This window comes from Orbicella faveolata, unplaced genomic scaffold (assembly GCF_042242905.1).
Source record: "Orbicella faveolata isolate gen_17 unplaced genomic scaffold, um_ofav_v1 contig_1, whole genome shotgun sequence".
Taxonomy (NCBI): Eukaryota; Metazoa; Cnidaria; class Anthozoa; order Scleractinia; family Merulinidae; genus Orbicella; species Orbicella faveolata.
Window position 1 is genome coordinate 33,073,786 of NW_028301536.1, and position 17,435 is coordinate 33,091,220.

At 40.3% G+C, this 17,435-nt stretch overlaps 1 protein-coding gene across 1 annotated transcript; it reads left to right on the forward strand.

Annotated features, from left to right (window-relative positions):
* Positions 1–3,033: 3,033 nt before the first annotated feature.
* On the forward strand, positions 3,034–15,957 carry LOC110054135 (uncharacterized). Its single transcript, XM_089291346.1, has 17 exons — positions 3,034–3,067; positions 3,967–4,293; positions 4,588–4,965; positions 5,383–5,637; positions 5,823–5,934; positions 6,022–6,093; positions 7,316–7,387; positions 8,038–8,112; positions 8,266–8,337; positions 8,718–8,789; positions 9,267–9,341; positions 9,931–10,005; positions 10,663–10,853; positions 11,237–11,362; positions 11,623–12,873; positions 13,467–13,871; positions 14,312–15,957. Exons 1-17 carry the CDS (start codon positions 3,034–3,036, stop codon positions 14,719–14,721), a joined length of 4,002 nt encoding a protein of 1,333 aa, XP_089147472.1. The 3' UTR covers positions 14,722–15,957.
* The last annotated feature ends 1,478 nt before the right edge of the window (positions 15,958–17,435 follow it).

Below are 17,435 nucleotides of genomic sequence, written 5' to 3' on the forward strand. Positions count from 1 at the left end.
ATTTCACCGTGAAAACGCCGGCCTTGACGCAGGCATAAGCACAAGCGCAAGCACAAGGATATTTACCACACGTGGTTATGTTTGGCCAGTGAAAACACTGGATCCAGATTACCTCGCGCCTAAACAGTTCCGAATGATCGGATGTACTTGTGTTTGCGTAGAATTTCGTTTTCACTTGGGTCATCCCTATTGGTTACGCCGTTTGTGCTTGCGCTTGCGTCGCTCGTAAAAACCAGGCTTGACGGCAACGAGAACGTCGCTAAACAACAGTTTTAATGAGCAGAACAATGGCTGTGCACGTGCATAATAATTCTTGGTACATTTCTTTGCCGTCCTCTGCAAAACAACGTGAAATGACCAAATTCTGCGTTGTGTGGATAAGATGAACCACGACGGACAACTTTTAAAATTTATATTTTGAATTTTCCGCTGTATTCCATAATCAGTATCAAAATAGTTTAGACAAAGAGAAACAAACTAAATGACTTTCGAGTACCGCGAGATTCAGAGGTAAAATATAAATTCATTTTTTTAAACGGCGTTGCCCTGGAAGTCGGTCGCCGTCGTATGTAGCTACTTAGGCCCCGTCCTCACGTATCCGGACATTTTTGATATCCGCAACTTTTTCTTTCCGAATTGAAAATTTTCCCCGTCCACACGTAGCGTATTCGAATCGAATTCGCCTGTCCACACGCATCTGATGGTATCTGGATTCACTCTAGAAAAACTAGGCCTACACTTTGTGCCACCATATTGGTTTATTGTTCGGTAACAGACTGGAAACGATTCTGCGACTTCATCGGATTCGAAAATATCCGGATTCGCTGTGCACACGTTATCGGATTCGTTGCGGATTTACATTTTTTCCACCCTGGAGAGCGGAATAAAAAATATTCGGATACGTGTGGACGGGGCTTTGAACTGCCTTATGAACCTTTTAGGACCGCTTTTATAATGCGCTCACTCAGATATTTACCGGCCCCACTTCTGGCTGTTAACAAATATCATTTAATGGAAATTACAAATAATGAAGATGTTTCATGTCAGTTTTCACACCTCTGGCACCTTGAAATGCTTTCGTTAAAATTTTTGGCGAAGAAGTGAAACTTCTAAAGAATAAACTAGAATGTTTTTTTCTCTCTTACGCGAGTAATGCTAGCCTACGGAAAACTTCAATCACCATGGGCCTCAATAAGATGATCAATTATGTATGGTGTACAAAGGTAGTTTCAACAAGCCTCCTGTATAAGCTAGTGTCCAACTGGTGTACAAAAGGTCTTGCATTCAACTCCCAAGGTTTACTAAAAACACCTTGTGCTTGTCGCCTCACGACAACCATAACCTAGCAATAGAACCACTACTCTGCCGAGTTGGCGAATCTCGCGTAGGGTTTAATTAGATTCCCTTTCTACTGATTTATTTGTACAATTCAGAGAGTTATCACAAAATGCGACACATTATGTTATTACAAAGTGTAATATTTATACAAGCTTTACAAAGTGCGACAGCTGTTTTACAAATTACAAGTGTTAGTACAAAGGTTTGTCAGGTATATTAGAGCTTGAATGCGACAAGATTACTACAGACACCCCTACCCCACCCGAATACCCTCAAAATTTGTGCAAAGCCGAGGCAGACCCCAATTACAGGAAGGATGTTTCGGCGCGATAGAGGTCAGTGAGCATAATTTACAGGTTACGTTAGTAACGCTTATTACTTCTTGCGGGAGTTCAATCATAATCCATACCAAAATCAATTATTCATACCTTTTTACTTTTGGGGAAATCTCATCTACTCAGCGCTGTGGGAAGACGAACTCTGCGATCTTGAGCGAACGACTAAACATGAGCAAAAAAGATATGAAAGCATTCTGGGCCAGTACCTTCCTACTCCTTCCTTGTTTAATTCAGGTTTGAGTTAATGTTTAGCCTGTTTTTAAATCAATTCTTAAGAGAAGTTCATTCAATTGCTAAGTTTTTAATGGCAGCAATTGGAAAAAGCTGCTGAAATCCGAAAAGATTTGGTGAAGACTCTATATGGTTCGCTAAAAAGGCGTCGTTTTACTTTGTTAAAGATGAAGAAACTGGATGAGTTTACAACCGAGTTAAGAAAGCGAGAAGTATCTATTTGTTTCTTAAAGTGTAAAACTACTTATTATCTTTATTCGTGAGACAGTTAAACCGGCTTTAACAGTGCAAAGCTGAAAACAGCTTCGTTGAACCGCGAACATTTTCTGGTAACAAAAATTGAATTTTCGGCCACTATTTGAAATACAACTTATATATCTCGTTTTTGCCGTCAGTATTACCAGATAGACCTATTTGCTGGATATGTCATCATAATAAATCATTGGAGATTGTTTATATTTTGGTCCACCGATAAATGGCAATAGATAATTTTTTTTAATTTAATGCGGGTTATTCGATACGATCGTTTTATCGACGACGAAGGTAAAAGGAACCTGTCGAGATATTCTCAGAATCACAAATCACCTGTAAAATGGACAGCGTCCATATTACGCCCGCAGAGGAAATTGAAAACGCAGCTTCATTCTTTTGTACGGTTAGATTTGCCGTCCATATTAATCCGTCAAGAAAACGGAGGATTTCGAAAACGCTCTTCAAACCGGAGAAATTTGAAAACGCCCGCTTTTCGTTTTCGCGTGGACTGAAAGCATTTTGGAACGGAGCCTTTCGAAAACAATGGAGTCACGATAATTATGCGATATCCGTGACGGAGTTTTCCTCAAATACAAATCCAAAAATGACCGGTGGTGGAGCGTGGACGGAAAACATTTGATGCGTTTTCAGAGTGAAACCCCGGTTTTCAAATTCCTCTGGCGTAGTGTGGACGTGGCCTCAAATGAAACTAATCCCATTATTCAATTCTGCCTGTGTCCATGCGCCAGGTGTTTTTTTAAATAATTTCGATTACTATAACTAATCGGACAAAAAAGTCAATGACCTTGGATTATGGGTCAAGGAGAAAGAGCTATGTGTTAGTGCGATTTCTTGTTTTCCTTCATAGTTCATAATGGCTCAGTCACCGAACAACGGACGAATTGGAGGTAAGCAATTGAAACTGTTCTTGCCTCTTTGCACCTTCGTCCATGGATTGTCATAAACAATCCACCCATGGTGTCAGTGAAACGTCACTGAATCAGTCCAACTTGCGCTCAAGCTATCCTCCTCGAGGTTGTGGCGGGCAAATCTCGATGAACTCCAGAAAACAACATCAATAATAAACAATCAGTGCGAAGAAAGGAGAGTAAAATTTAAGTTCCTTTTTTTTTATGTATAAAAGGACTAAGTGGTGCATTCCCGAACAAGTAGGTTACTAGAGATACGCTTGAATGCCGAGATTTGTCTGCAGGAAGCATTGATATAATCTCTCTCTCTTCACAACTTAAGAACTTGCTTGGCTTGGAAAACAGTTCGAAATTCTGTTATCAAACTGGTTTTAAAAGAGGTCAACTAGAACCGCAAACTGTTTCAATAATACAGTCCATATGCCCATGTTAAACGTTTTTTTTTTCCATGAAACTTTGAAAATTATGGTTGAAAGAGAGCTCACAGGTGTCGGGTACGCAAATCAACCGCCCGTAAGTTCCAAATCAGTGAAATACAGATGACTCTTGACGACCTTTTTGGAAGGAAACTTCAACTTCTCAGTCTGGCGAATTAAACTTCCACGAGTCAGTTGAGCGTGTTCTCTCGAAGAAATCGCAAATTTAATAGTCGTTGTTGAACCTTTGAAAAACCATGAAAAACCAAATTGCTAAGTTTAATTGCTATACTTGCTCGTTCACCACAATAAAAACGCGCACCATTGTAATTAACTTTCTACGATATGACCGCGGAGAGGATGCAGTAAAAACTTTTCTCCGAATACTGGAAGAGTTTTGATTTCCATCGTCGTTTCTTTTCAAGAACATTGGTGCGAAAGTCTCTTCATTTTCCATTGCAGGCCCTGTAGTTCGTTTAGTTGGAGGTCCGGCATGTTCAATAGGCCGCGTCGAGGTCTTTCACTTCGGAGAATGGGGCACAGTTTGTGAGGATCGCTGGACCATCAATGATGGCCACGTGGCGTGTCGAATGTTGAACTTCTCAAGAGCTGTACAGTTATTTGATGGCTCGACATTTGGTGGTGGTTTAGGCATGAAAATATGGCTGACGAAACTTGTTTGTAATGGCACTGAAAACTCGCTATTTGAATGCAAAAACGCGATGAAGTTTCTGGGAATTACCGGGTGCACACACGATCAGGATGCCGGTGTGCAGTGTGCGGAAGATGGTAAGTTACTTAATGTGGACACACAGGCCTGACCTTCCACAGTTCCTTTTGTTCGGATGTATTTTGGTTGAAGTGTTTTATTTTCACCAGGATTATGGAAAGCGAAGTTGTTAATGTTCAAAGATACCCTAATTCCCGGTGCAAATTCAGTAAGGTACCCACTGTCATAGGGAAAACCCAAGATCAACTGTCATAACTCAGGGAAAACCCAAGATTAACTGTCATAACTCAGGGAAAACCCAAGATCAGCTGTCATGGGATCAAAACCTCATACGTGTTTTTTATCATTTGCAGCAAATCAGGACGTTTGTGAAACACAGATTCTAAATGAGGAAGGTTCAATCCTTTCGCCAAGATACCCAAAGGACTATCCCGAGGACGTTGTGTGTCGATGGATAATCCAAATTCCATCCGAAAAACTTGAACACCGGCAATATATCAAGCTCACATTTGAAGCATTCCAGCTGGAGTACGATTCATCTTGTTATTTTGACAAGTTAACGGTTTATGATGGCTTGAGCGAAAACAATACTATGCTGGGGACATTTTGTGGTCACAACATTCCTCCTCCCCTGTTATCCAGCGGCGCTCAGATGGTTGTTAAGCTCACTAGCGACTACTCTATGACCTACAAAGGTTTCAATGCAACAATTGAGTTTACAAACACGTTAGGTTAGCACAAGAAACCTGTCATCTTTTTGTGTTGTGCGCACGATTTTCGTTCCTGTGTGAACAATTTACATCCACTCCAATAAATCGTCTAAATCTCCTTCTTTTTAACCGATATAAGCCTCCTTTCACTGCATAAGTTCCTCTTGCCCCGATGCTCTCTTCTTCCAAGCCCTTATGACAAGTAAAGAAATGGCTGAGAAATAGGTCTGCAGTGCGTATATATGCGCGTTTGAGCATTTATGGAATGTATACTTCAACAGGACTTGTAAGTCTTCGTTTCTACTTATTCTGGCGAATTGTGATCGAAAAGAAATGCTCAGCTAGCATTTCTGTTATATATAATAACTCGCCCCAAACATAACAATGCACGATGTTTTTATTACTCAAACTCGTCCCTTTTTTATTCAATATGACCAGTGCCTGCCAATATAATATTTATAACCTCTGAGCAGTCGGTAGTGTTTGGTGCTGACGTCAAACTACACTGCTGGTCAAAGGGGGTTCCGGCCCCTGATGTGGCATGGATGAGAAATGGAAAAGTGTTGGTAAAGGGCGAGAGAACGGTGATCTTGGAATTTGACAACGTTACTTGGCAAGACGAAGATGTGTATACCTGTATAGCTAACAATTCAGGGGGTAGCGACAATGGAAAGACCAAGGTCAATGTCGTGGGTGAGTGCTTAAAACTTTGAAATCGCGCTGATATAGCTTTGTTGTTGTTGTCACGCAACGCTTCTGGAGAGAAGTGTTGCGTAACCTTTTGATGGAGTGGCTGGGCACAGAAGCGTCATGCTGCTTGGCTTGCTAAAAATAAAAACACAGTTTTTTTTTTGACCGTTGTCTTTTTCCTTTACCAGCATGTCCATCGTCGTGCAGTTGTATTTCTGCAACCGATGAATTACGACTTGATTGCAAATCTTCAAACATCACATCTGTTCCATCAACCATCCCGTTGACTGTAACAGAAATGTAAGTTTATTTTTTTTATTTCTACAGTAACAGCTGGTTAATTCCATAAAAACAAATCTTTAACTATGTTTTTTCCTATTTGAGTAGTGACCTTTCAGATAACGCGATAGAGGCTTTGAATACCGAAGACTTGACGTCCTTAAATTTCCTTCAAAAACTGTTAGTAATTAACGATTACCATTTATGAGCATTACTTTCCACGACTTTATACCATCACGTGCATATGCCTTTGACAAAAGATTTAGCTTTAGATCTTAGTTCTTTTAATTAATAAAAAGATTGACCAGATTAAGCGTATTGGCCTTAGTGTCAGTTTATGTTGATTTTAAATATTTCAGAAAAGAACCATTTATACACGAGCCGGTGTGTTGGGATGCCTCCAGAAACTTGAATGGAATGACCTGCCCCACGCCCTTTTTTCTCCCATTTGATATACTCACCTAGGTCGCCAAGTGAGATCTGGGAAAGTTAACGAAGACGGATCTTATTCGTGCTTTTAAAGGCAGCAAACTTTCTGATTCGCAACATAAAGTAAACTGAAATCGATAGTGTCACATCATTGTTGATCAAACAAAGATCTCCAATTTGGATAGTGGAAAACGAGGTCATTTTTCACGAATGAACAGAATACCAAGACATATTTGTAATTGTGCGACTTTATTATTACAGTTAATCATAAAAATTACAATTTCCTCGATTGTGATCGGTTTAAAAAACTCCTATTTTCCACTAATTCACTTGCCAAGTTGTTATCAGATAGTCTGTTATTGGAAAGTTTGTTATTGCACAGTTTGTTATCGGACAGTTCAATAAGCCAATCACATTCAAAATTGCAGTTTAAATCAATCAATCACATTAAAGTTGTAGTTACGTGCGTGCGTGCGTGCGCGCGCGCGCGCTTGCTTTTGTATTTTTGGCGCCTAATTGCCGGTAGGAGGTGCTGTGGCCTTAGAATGTTTACACCTCCTTTGTAGGTATTTCAATGCAAATATTCCCTTTCTTTCATAACTTGGCTATTCTTCTTTTCTCAGAAATTGTAATTTTTATGATTAATTGGTAATAAGCCTTCGTGTCGTCCAATTCGGTCTGTAATCATACTCGTGATAAACAAATCGGACTTCCGCTGCGCTGTCGTCCGATTTTATTATTACTCTTATGATAACCGACCGAATTGGACCCCACTCAGTCCTATTACCATTACATATTATGAAGCTTTGGGTAATTAATAACCTGCGTCCCAGAAGTCCACAATTCCCGTATAGTCCTATATATATTATTCTTAGCGCTACACGTTCAGGTGGCATCACAGACTGGTTAATTTAGAGCTACAAGCAAAATGTCGTACTCTTTAGCATCTCACCTTTTTATTCACATATTGCAGGTATTTATCAAACAATAAAATAAAGCGACTGAGCAATGGAATGTTTCAGGACACTGGTAGCCTGGAAGAGATGTAAGTCAATGTTTTTTAGCCTGTTTAGCGGGCGCTCGAGTGCGTTGGAGCAGGGCGGAACAAGGTCTTCAGCTGGTTGAAGCGTTGCGACACGCACAGTGAAGTGTTTGCGTCCATGCGCGTGTTCTCACTCTCGCGCACGGCTCTAACGCACTTCCTAATTTTACACGAGCACTTGCTAAGCATGCTACTTGTATTTCATGTCTTTCAAATTAGAGTAACAGTTTTTCGGATTCTTACTATTTATTGAGCGAATCAGTGGCAGAATGATCATCCAAGCACGGGCTCTTCATGTGGAGAAAAGGACTGATCTTTTTACAGTGTCAACACACTTTTATTATATGACTAGCTCCGTGAGTTTCTAGGCAGGCAAGATGAAGAAGTGGCGCTGTGATTGGCTATCCGAGCGGGCAAGATGGCGCTATCAGTCTTGCCCGCTGTGTCCCGTAAGAAAAACTTTATTGACCAAACTTGTTCAGTCAAGATGGCTGGATGTTGTCTTTGTTCTTTCTTTCTTTGCGAGTTTATGGAACAATTTCACAAAAGATCTCTGATTTGAATTGATCATTTATAGATTATCAAAGGACTCAATGCCGCAAAGATGGTATCAAAGTACTTATAACTCAGCTATAAATTAATCTATTTTTCAGATTCTTAGCCCGCAACAATATCGATGTGTTGGAAAAAGGATCATTTGCTGGCCTGGAAAATTCCCTTGTCATTTTGTAAGTATCATTCATATGGTCTTGCAAACAAAGGTGCATGACATGAAGTAGCCACTAGCGATAACTGTCTATTTTAATACACTGGCTAATGAGAAAACCTTGGTTAAATTATTACCTATCACATTCAGTTGTTCTTTCTTAATTTGATTTCAGGTTTCTGTCAAACAATTACCTTACTTCCTTGTCGAGGGGCGTGTTCAACAATTTAACTTCGCTGGAATATTTGTAAGTTTAAAAGATTCAACTATGTATCTAATTAATGCATAGTTCTGTGGTACGTCGAGTGGGCTCCAGTCTCTTCTTGTTTTGCTATACTAAACACTTCAAATCAAACATCGAACCATTTTGGCAAAGGATTTTAATACGCGAGTTACTAGTTGAATTCTAATTTGGAATTTTATGACAAGCAAGATTTGGTCCAAAATGTATCACACAACTATACGAGCTTCTTCAAATCACAAACAGCTAATAGGAACCCTCGTTATTTCAATTATAACAGGGATCCAATAACTACTGGACTACTAACAGAGGCGAAGCAAAATAAAAGCATGGGCAAGTCATTTTGCTTATTAAAAATAAATAGAAGTCACCTTATATCTCAACAGGTTTCTGAGTAACAATAGAATCACAGCAGTGGATTCCTTTACCTTCATGGGTCTTACATCTTTAATGTTGATGTAAGTGACGTAACTGAATACGTGTAATAAAAACAATGAATGAATTGAGACAATATAGCTTGATACGTTTTGAAAGGAATGAAAAGCTTAATTGCAGACTGGTACGTTGGACAATTGGGAATACTTCAATATAACAAATAAACTGAACTACAGCCCGTGACAACTTAGATTGATCGGAAAGTCGACTATTTTCTTTCTACCCTGCCCTCTCATCTAATGGTGTGGTTTACCTTAAGACTTAAATTAATCACGTCATATTATCCAGTAAAAATTCAAAATTAAAGGGCTTATCTGCCCTAACCTTTAACCTGCGTAGCGCGCCTAACGGGAAGGGAGAGGAGAGAGGGGAAAGCGTCCTTTTCCTCTTTATGGGTGCGTGTTTGGCCCACCCCTACCCCTTTCCCGTTTACGCCTGCCACGCAAGCCAGCAAACTTTGATATGTTTGCTATATTTTTATATGTTTGCTTGACTTTCAGAAATCTGGCAGACAATCCTATCACGACCCTTAAGAGAAAAGCTTTTTCTATTAACGACGGGAAACTGCAGACAATGTGAGTTAAATGGTTAAGCTCGAGGAAAATAAATAGTCAGCTGAATTAAGTTGAAACCCATATTTCAAGACTCCTTAATTTTACAGAAGCTATAGTTTTCGAGAAAAGGAAAATAAAGGAAAGGTTGTATTGAAGCAGTCATAACTTGAAGCATAAGCCTGAGGCATGGTACAGGAAAAATTGCTCAAAACAACTCTGCTTGGCTTTCAAGTTGCACTTGATTTCCCTAAAGACCGCGTATTTGGGTGAGAGTACGCTGGACAAGTTTGTCCAGGTGAGATTAGTTTGCCGAAAGTTTGCCAATTGCCAAGAATAATAATAAGAAGAAGGTATAAAAACAAACAAACAAACAAAGAGCAATCGTTAAAAGCAGTCGTCATTCCTGCAAACGACATGACATTTTATCTACTTGTTATTTTAGCACAATTTCGTCTCTGCAGTTATAGCGCTGCAGCCACTTAGTTCATCGTGTTTGCCGTTCTTTCAATCTTAGACATCAATTTGACATTCCTTACGGCTATGCTCTCATTGTACGAAGTTTTCAGAAATGTTGATCGTGTAACATTTGTATTTTTTTTTTCGTGTTTAGCTATCTGATGAACACAGAGGTCGAAAAACTAAATCTGAGAGCTTTTGACGGTCATCAGGACGTCAAGACATACATGTAAGAAGTGTTAGTATTTCATCTCTGGAGCTCAATCGAAACCTGAACAGTGAGGACACTCCAACCACATACAGTCGACATTTTGTTTAACATTTTCTTATGATTAAGTAAGAGCCGTTCATATAAGCAAGATATTCATTAAGGCTGGTTTTCACAACGACTTATCGCATAACAGCATAAGCACTTAGGCATGCGCAAAATTGATTTTCGGTTCCTTACCTCCTCGATAAAGTAAAACAAGATGGCGGACTCTCGCTTTTGCTTACTATGCTCATGCTTAGAGCGGCGCGTTCCACTTGCCATAAGCATAAGTACAAACGCAAGAAGAACAAAAGAGCTGTGAAGAGCAGCTTTGGGCTGCCCACGTGAGAAAAATCCGTGTCAAAGTCTTTGGCTATTTCTAGACCCTCCTGGGATTTTCGAAACGGGAGTGATGTAAAAATAACTTAACAGGGATTCGGCTTGAGAATGATGCCTATATGGGGGATAGGCACTCTTAGCTTACCCTTCATCGTCTCTTGTTGTAACTTATTTTAATACATTTTCAAACAGATTTAATGCTCTTGCATGTAACAACTCATTACCAAAGTGAATGATCTAATCACAAATATCTTGCATTTCTTTTTTCTTATTTTTATTTTTTTTGGCTTTTCCAAGTTCACCTGAGCATGCGACTGATGGAATTAGCACAAACCAAAAAGGTTTGTTCATCGCTCTAACCGAAGCAGGGTTTGCAGACGGTAACAACACCTACAGATCTCCTTGTCCCACAGGAACATTTTCCCCTCATCTTGAGAACTTCTTGTATGGCACGGCACTTGAAGCTGAATGTATTCCGTGTCCCCCTGGTAAGTATTTTTTCTGTGCATGCCTATCAAAATACGGTTGCCATGGAAACGTTAACTAAAATCATGTGATACCAAGATGTTCTCGAATAAATTTTAGGACAAGCCACCAAATTTGTAGTTCCTTGCTTCAACGCTTTTAAAAGTTACAAACGCTCAAAGTTGAAAAGGGCCTCACAGACACCCTCCAACCCCTCCCCCGCTTCTCTCCCGAGGTAAGGTCAGAACATGACGCCATTCTCGTCCCTACTGTTGCTCGTTTTAAAAACGCTGTTTTCGCCGACCACATGACTGAAAGAAACGAAGGCTCTGGGGACGCTAAAACGAGGCTTTGTCCTTTATTGTGCCATTGTAATAAGTAAGTGACAAATGTCTTTTTTTTTTAGGTGGGTTCTATTCGGACAGCGTTGCGCATGTCGATGACCAATGCTTTTTGTGCAATCCGGGAACTTATGTTCCACCTGAGAATGCACCAGGCAGGAGAGTATTGGATTGTCAAGTGTGTCCTCCAGGTAATTTGAGGGTACTATCATTGTCACTCATAGAAGAATTTCTTTTGACTTTGCGGAAACTGTGGAAAATCTGGAGGAGCTGATGTCCAGATTCGAGCAGAGAGATTAATTGGTACCGTCGACTGTCTCACCTTAGGAAACCGAGAAATTACAGGACATGAAAATTGTTATGCAGGCACCATTCGAAATATTTTACATACAATTTTTTTGTTATTTATTTGAGTTCACAAATGGTAGTATTCTTATTCATATCATCACAGGCACCAATACGGACCTTGATTCTGGTTACCGAGCTTGCAAGTGTATCGACAACTTCCATCGTCATGATCGCTTTGGTCCCTGTCTAAGTTGTCCCTCTGAGGACCTGGATTGTGTAAATGAATCCGTTTCGCTGAAGAAGGGTTACTACTGGCAGTGGGATTCAGACGAAAGCATACTTGCCTACAAAGCTTTCGCAGACAATTTAAAAATCGAAAACGACTTTTACTACAGAAATACGTCTTCTTACAATGGGACTCTTCCCCAGCCCTACCAGTGCCCTCGGGTAGAATCTTGCAAAGGAGGACTGGAGTCTCAATGTGCCACAGGGTACTCAGGCCTGTTATGTGAGGTGTGCGAGAGTGGGTATTACAAACGAGTTCTTTCCTGTAAAGCCTGTCCGTCCGGTTCTTGGGTCATCGCGCAACTTTGCCTTTTAGGCCTGGTTGTTCTCGTTCTCATTGCTATTTTGATATGGAATGGAAGAAGGAAAAAAAGCAAACAAAAGCGCCCCATGATTGACATCCTCTTAGCTAGGCTGAAGATTGTGATTGGCTTTTACCAGGTTACATCCGGGATAGTGGAAGCATTTGTCTATGTTAAGTGGCCGTCATCCTTGTCTATGATTGGTGATTACGCTGAAATTATCCAGCTTAACATTTTACAGTTTGTACCGCTTCATTGTCTCTTCCCCTCGTGGAAACAAGATGCCTTTAGCAACATGTACGTTATTTTAGGAAGCAACGTTTGCGTGACAATATTCGCATTTGCTGCTTATTGGATCAGGAAACTTTTCCTTGCGAGGAAACTTTCTATGAAATGTTCAGAAATGAGGAATGCCTTGTCCACGACCAAAGAGTTCCTATATCGTAACGTGTTTTTATTTCTCTTTATAACTTACCCTAGTACATGCTCGACAATTTTGAGAACTCTTCCTCTCGCCTGTCACAAGCTTTGTACAGAGCGTTCCTGCGCTTTTTACCTAAAGGCAGATTACAGCGTAAAATGTGAGGGAGAAAAGTACGAATTTTTTAAGCTCTTTGCCTTCGGGGCATCGTCGTACATCATTTTGCTTCCAGGGCTCGTATTCGTGGCTTTGTGGAGGCGTAGAAGACAGCAGCTTTCGCCAGCTCAACGCGGGGATAACAACAGAGTAGATTCTAACCCGGTTGATCCAGAATTTGGTGCTTATAACACTGCTGAAGTTGCTGAAGAAAACGGCGAAGAAGCCATCGAGAGTGATGAAAATAGTGGTAAGATGTGTTTTAGAGCGCAGATCATCTGTAATCTGCGGATAATAGATAGGTGCATAAACAAGCAAAAACTAACAATCATAAAAACTTTAGTGTCTTCATAACGCCATTGTCAAGGTAATGAAATAAAAGGAATACAAATTCTGCAGTTAAAAAGGGAGAAAAATGAATTTACATTCTCAGTGCGAGGCAAAATTATAAGAATACTTTTGCACGAATTATTGGTAATAGTTTAGTTTAGTTTAGTTTAGTTTAAGAGTTCGTCACCAAAAGATATAAATATTATTGAGGAAACTATTACATTGATAGTGGTTTGTCAACCTGTTTATTTGCAGATAGAAGCCTACAACGAAACTACAACAGGCAGTAAACATTTATGAGTAATGACAGCTTCTAAACGTTAGACCTGTGACGTTTACCACTGGCCTTTATATACTGATGAAAAAAATGCCTAAGCCATTATACAAATGTGCACTTCTAGCTGCTTCGACCATATTTCTCTCTCTTCTAACAGTTGATGCAGGCAGTGCTTTAAGTTTCTAAATAGTTATTATGCTTTTCCCAAGAGCAAGAGTGTTTTTCTTGATTCACAGAAGAGCCTAGTGACGAATCAGAACTCATTTCTGGTATGAGCTTCCTTTACGAGAACTATAATGAAGACGCGTGGTACTGGGAGCTAGTGGAAGTGGTGAGAAAGCTTGTGTTGACTTGTGGGATCATTCTAATTGGCCGTGAGAGCAGAGCTTACGTGGGCCTGGCCTCCATTTGTTCTGGACTGTTCGCTATCGTGTATGCCTTCCGCAAGCCCATTAAAGATGAGTTTGAAGATAAATTACAACTAACATCTCTTCTTGTGATATTCCTCAATCTTGGTATTGGAGTTATTTTAAAGATTCCCAAGGAGTCTGTGCCGTCAGATGTGGACCAACATGTGGATTCATTATTGGTTAATATTCTTGTTGTTGGAGCGAATGTTCTGGTTATTTTACTAGTTGTGGGTAAGTTAACATTCATATTATGTAATTCTTTTAGGTTCATTGTGAATAAGACGCCATTTACGACTTTGTTAAATAATTGACTGACTAATTATTGATGATTCAGATTGAGTCGGCTAATTGACTCGTCATGGCTGACTGTGACTGACTAAGTGACTGTCTGACTGACTAAACGGTGATCACGAATCACTGACTGACTGCCTTAGTGATAATGGCTCAACTGCCTGCTTGCATGCCGACTGTCTGTCTGAGTGACTGACTGTGTGACCATGTTTGCCGGACTGACTAAACGGTGGTCATGATTTACTGACTGACTGACTTTTTAAAAGGGAGATCTGGCTTAGTCACTCGTTCTTTCTTTTCACATAGTTCTTTTGCTCGTCACACATGCTATATAAACTCACCCACCACAACAATCATTTGTTCTATTCGTCTAACACTAGGTCGTTACCTAGCTGTGTTGATACACAACTTCATATTGTGGCGAAGAAACCCGCAGTGCTCCGCTGCCTGCTGTATTACCATGCTTCTGTCCTTGAACGAACTGGGCAGTGGTGTGAATTCAGTGGCGACTGGAGGGAAGTCCATCAAGATGCACATGGGTATAGGGAGGGTGGACATGCCTTCAATGCGAGCATCTGTAAATGATAATGTTGGCTTCGAAATAGAAGAAAATGGTGGAGACACTACAGAGGAGAAGAGTAAAGAAAAAATGCTGAAGGCTGTAAGGTTTATGTCGACAAATGAACGTAATGATGAAACGGATATCAAGAACAGAGGGAGCACAGCTTCTGATGGACGCCGTTTCAGTCGTTTCCCGACAATGCGATCAGAAACTGTGGATTCTAATTAGAAGACAACTGAATTAACACAAATTAAGTATAGTTATGATTAATGTTTGTTAAAAGCGAGTGACACTTGAAAACCTGAATACTCGAAATCGTTGTACACTAGTAGGTGAACGTGGACGTGAATTACTTCTAGAGTTCTTGTGGCTGCCCTGCAGGACAGATGGCGCAATGGGCCCGATATACGAGTTGTTGAGCTTACTACGCGCGTGAATTTTACATGTAATGGCCGTACGTATAGACGCTCGTTAATCTATCAAAATTCTGACCCGTTAGCGCACGTACAAGACGTGACAACGGAAATTCAGCGTTTATTTCTAGTTGTTACTTTCTAAAGCTCTAGCGATTTGCGCCCGAATTCGCGCTTCGCACTCGATCGAGTATGTTCTCCGCGCTCTGCCCCGCTAAAGCGCCTGTTCTGCAGTTACTTGTGAGCGTTGTTTTGTCGGTGAAGGCAGGGTGGCCATTTGTTTAAACTTTCACGTGGACTTCGCAACGCATGTACGTATACTAAATGAAGCTCGCCGTTTTATTATGTCAGCAGTTCTTTAGTTATTCTTGTCATGATAGAGTCCGAAATACAAATTGATTAAAGCCATGCATGAGTAAGAGCCAGGTAGTATCTAAAGGTCGCTAATCTAGGAAACATTGTTGCTGGCTGATTTTGAAACCATTTTGCAACGAGGAACTTTATTTCACAAACAAAGTGGCACGCATGCCCATAACAACTGTACAACAAGTCTATTAATAATGGTAAAACGACGGAGTGAAGGCCAATTCCAGGTGATTAATCTTCTCGTCGCCAGGGCTACGGGACGGCGTTGAATTAGCTATCTTGTTTATTATTATGATAGCTTGCTTGGATTTGACAGAACGCAACTTTTTTGTTGTCTTTACACATTCAGTGTAGTCTTCACATGAAACTGTTGATCTCTATGAGTTACACTGCCACTAACGCTTTCGGCGCATTCTGCAAAATGTCCCTACCGGATATCAGGGGGAAGATTCACAGTTTGCTATCTCATACCGGGGCATTGACCGAAACTGACGCGCAAGCTCTCTGCCAGTCTGCCGGCGGGGAAACTGGTGATCAGTTCGAACGTTCGTTCCCACTGGCTGATTGAAGGTTGTGAAAAAAGAGAGATAAATGATATCACTCGTAGATGTTGTCTCCCCTCTTCTATACGAATATACGAAGATTCTTACAAGAAAAAGCTGGAGTTTTTCTTAAACACCCGAGCGAAATCTCATTGTCCAACGGTTCTTTCAGGCGGGTTTGTTACATGACCTTATATATATCTCTGACTTTCCAACGTGACAACCTTATTTCCAAATTTAAAAAGAGCTTAGAGACAGTCTCGACATTCAGTGATTAAGTGTTCATCTGTGTCCTTATCTGCCTATTATGATCATATCATAAATTATATTTCGTCCTATTTGAGAAGGTTGAGAGGTGAGGGGCCAAGAGTGAATATCATTTTTGAGTTTTACTTAATTACAGTAATTTTACTGACAACATTTCCTGTCACCACAGTTGACGAAATACTCAGGATACCTCACCTCTTTGTATGCCTCCCCAATGTCTTGACCTTCTATAATCTGTGAATCCCAACTTTGAATACCTGACATACTTGTTGAATCATACTAGTCGGGGTGATTCAGGCTGGTTTCATGCCGCGAAAATCAAAACAAGACTAATGCGGTAGAAAGCCATACAAACAGTGAAGTTAAACGAAAGTAATCTGAGCTTTGGTGCACGAATCTAAACATACTTAAAGGAAATTAAAATAATAAAAAAAACATATACATGTATTGTGAAAAATATTGAAAGGGATCCCAACACAGAAAGCCACTGATCTATTTGTGGCACATCACAATATTAATGTAAGCGTCAGTGTTGTTCTGTTTGTTGATTGGTAGTGCCAAGAGAAAACAATGTATACTGTTCCTGTGTAGACAGTGATGCTTAAAATATTCAGTGGCATTTGAGCTGAAATATACATGGGAAAAGAGCGAAAATAAAGGACATCTCGGACATCAACTTGCGAAGGCCTGTTCCAACGCTCAGATTTAGCAGAGTATCAAATTGCATATCGTTCAGAGCAACTTATAAATAACCTTCTGTTTATTTCCAGTTACCCTTTTCGTTACATCCACCAGGAAGAATTCCAAGATTTGCGATTTTTTTTTTGTTATATAAATACAGTGTTTGCTGCATCGAATCCGGCGGTTCACCCCTCCCCCAGTCCGCCCCTCCGGCCTCCCCCAGCCCCACCCCTACTACCGTGTCACTTCACAGTCTTTACATACTCGCTGCATTCTTTTGATGGCAGTTTATACAACGAACAGTTACGTAACAATCCCCTTTTGTGTCTCTTATCAAAGAAATATAACTTTTCACGTGGAAATGCCTCAAATTGACGGTGAATTTTAAGAAGGAAGAAACCTCTGGTACCGGTTTTAACCGTTAAAAGGCCTTAGGGAATCAAAGCAAAAAAAAAATCTTTGAGATCAAAGGATAAATAGATGCGTCAAATTTGCAGAATTTAAATAGATCGAAATTGGCCTATCAGAACTAAAATCGCATGACAGTCACTGGGGAATGCGTATTTTACCTTCCAGTGAACTATGGTTGATCTATGGACCTTCATGCTTTTTTCACGTGCACGTACGTAGCAACCAATCAGCGACCGCAATGCTGGTCAGACGTGACAGCTGT